Raw genomic sequence first — 1049 nt, 5'->3', positions numbered from 1 at the left:
TTCTGGGCGAAATCTTTCGTACAAATTGGTACTTAAGCCAACTAGCCAAGACAAAATAATAGAAGAGCTGAATTTATTTTAAAATATCTGGCTAGATTGAACTTTACTTTTGCAGTGAGTTACAATAGGGATTTGGTTGCATTTTGAAGCAGCATTGGTTGCGTGGGAGAGGGAACAACACACGCACTCTTCGCTCTTGTTAGTTGAACACAACACCCCCCTCTCTCACTCTCAATCCTTTCTTCAAACACTTGGTCTGCACATAACCCCCATTTCAAGATTTATTCTTTAACATTCAAATTCAACGGAGCCAGAGAGATTATAGTAATAATAATAATAATAAGAATGTCTCTGCGACCGAGTGCCAACTCTCGCTCGGAGACGAGGAAGAAGTCCTACAAGATCGGCGTCGACGCCGACGAGGCTCGTCGCCGGAGGGAGGACAACCTGGTCGAGATCAGGAAGAACAAGCGCGAGGACAGTCTTCTAAAGAAACGAAGGGAGGGCCTTCTCCTTCACCCTCATTTGCCCAGTAACAACAATAACCATGCCCCTTCTCCTTCCTTCCCCGCCAACCGGGTATGTATATATGATTCACAATCAATTTCAATCTTACGTTTGTCACGATGTTAACATTGTAGATCGTAATTTCGCTGTTTCGATTCTGTTTGCACAACCAATGAAGGAATCATATTTGTTATCTTAGACGTGATCACGGATTAGTTTCTCGAATTGTAGATCTTTGTGAGCAGTGAGTAGTGACTTGTTGACGTAGGACCACAACGGAATCAGGATGTGGTACTAGTTGGATCGGATTTGTGTTTGTCTTATAGACACAAAATGTACGATACTAGGGCATTTTTTTATGTACTTGCATTTTAACTGTGGCATTATTAGTACATTATTACAAAGCACTTTCGGGCAGAAGCTACTTAATAAACCTGCCTATAGTTGAGAGGATGCCCGGGATTTACCAGATGATCTATACTTCAAATGAAAGTGGCTTCAGGGCAGTCCTGTCAGAAAAGAGAAAAGAAAAAAAAAAGGGT

At 41.8% G+C, this 1049-nt stretch overlaps 1 protein-coding gene across 1 annotated transcript in view; it reads left to right on the top strand.

The window, feature by feature from the left end:
* Positions 50-1049, top strand: part of LOC107645959 (importin subunit alpha-4) — a gene marked incomplete in the record, with an annotated part of 4798 nt that continues 3798 nt past the window's right edge. Inside the window, 1 exon segment of the mRNA XM_016350121.2 lies at positions 50-579. Within this exon segment, the coding sequence (XP_016205607.1) occupies positions 346-579 (234 nt within the window).

Source organism: Arachis ipaensis, chromosome B06, assembly GCF_000816755.2.
Source record: "Arachis ipaensis cultivar K30076 chromosome B06, Araip1.1, whole genome shotgun sequence".
NCBI lineage: Eukaryota > Viridiplantae > Streptophyta > Magnoliopsida > Fabales > Fabaceae > Arachis > Arachis ipaensis.
This window is presented reverse-complemented; position numbering and strand designations above follow the sequence as displayed.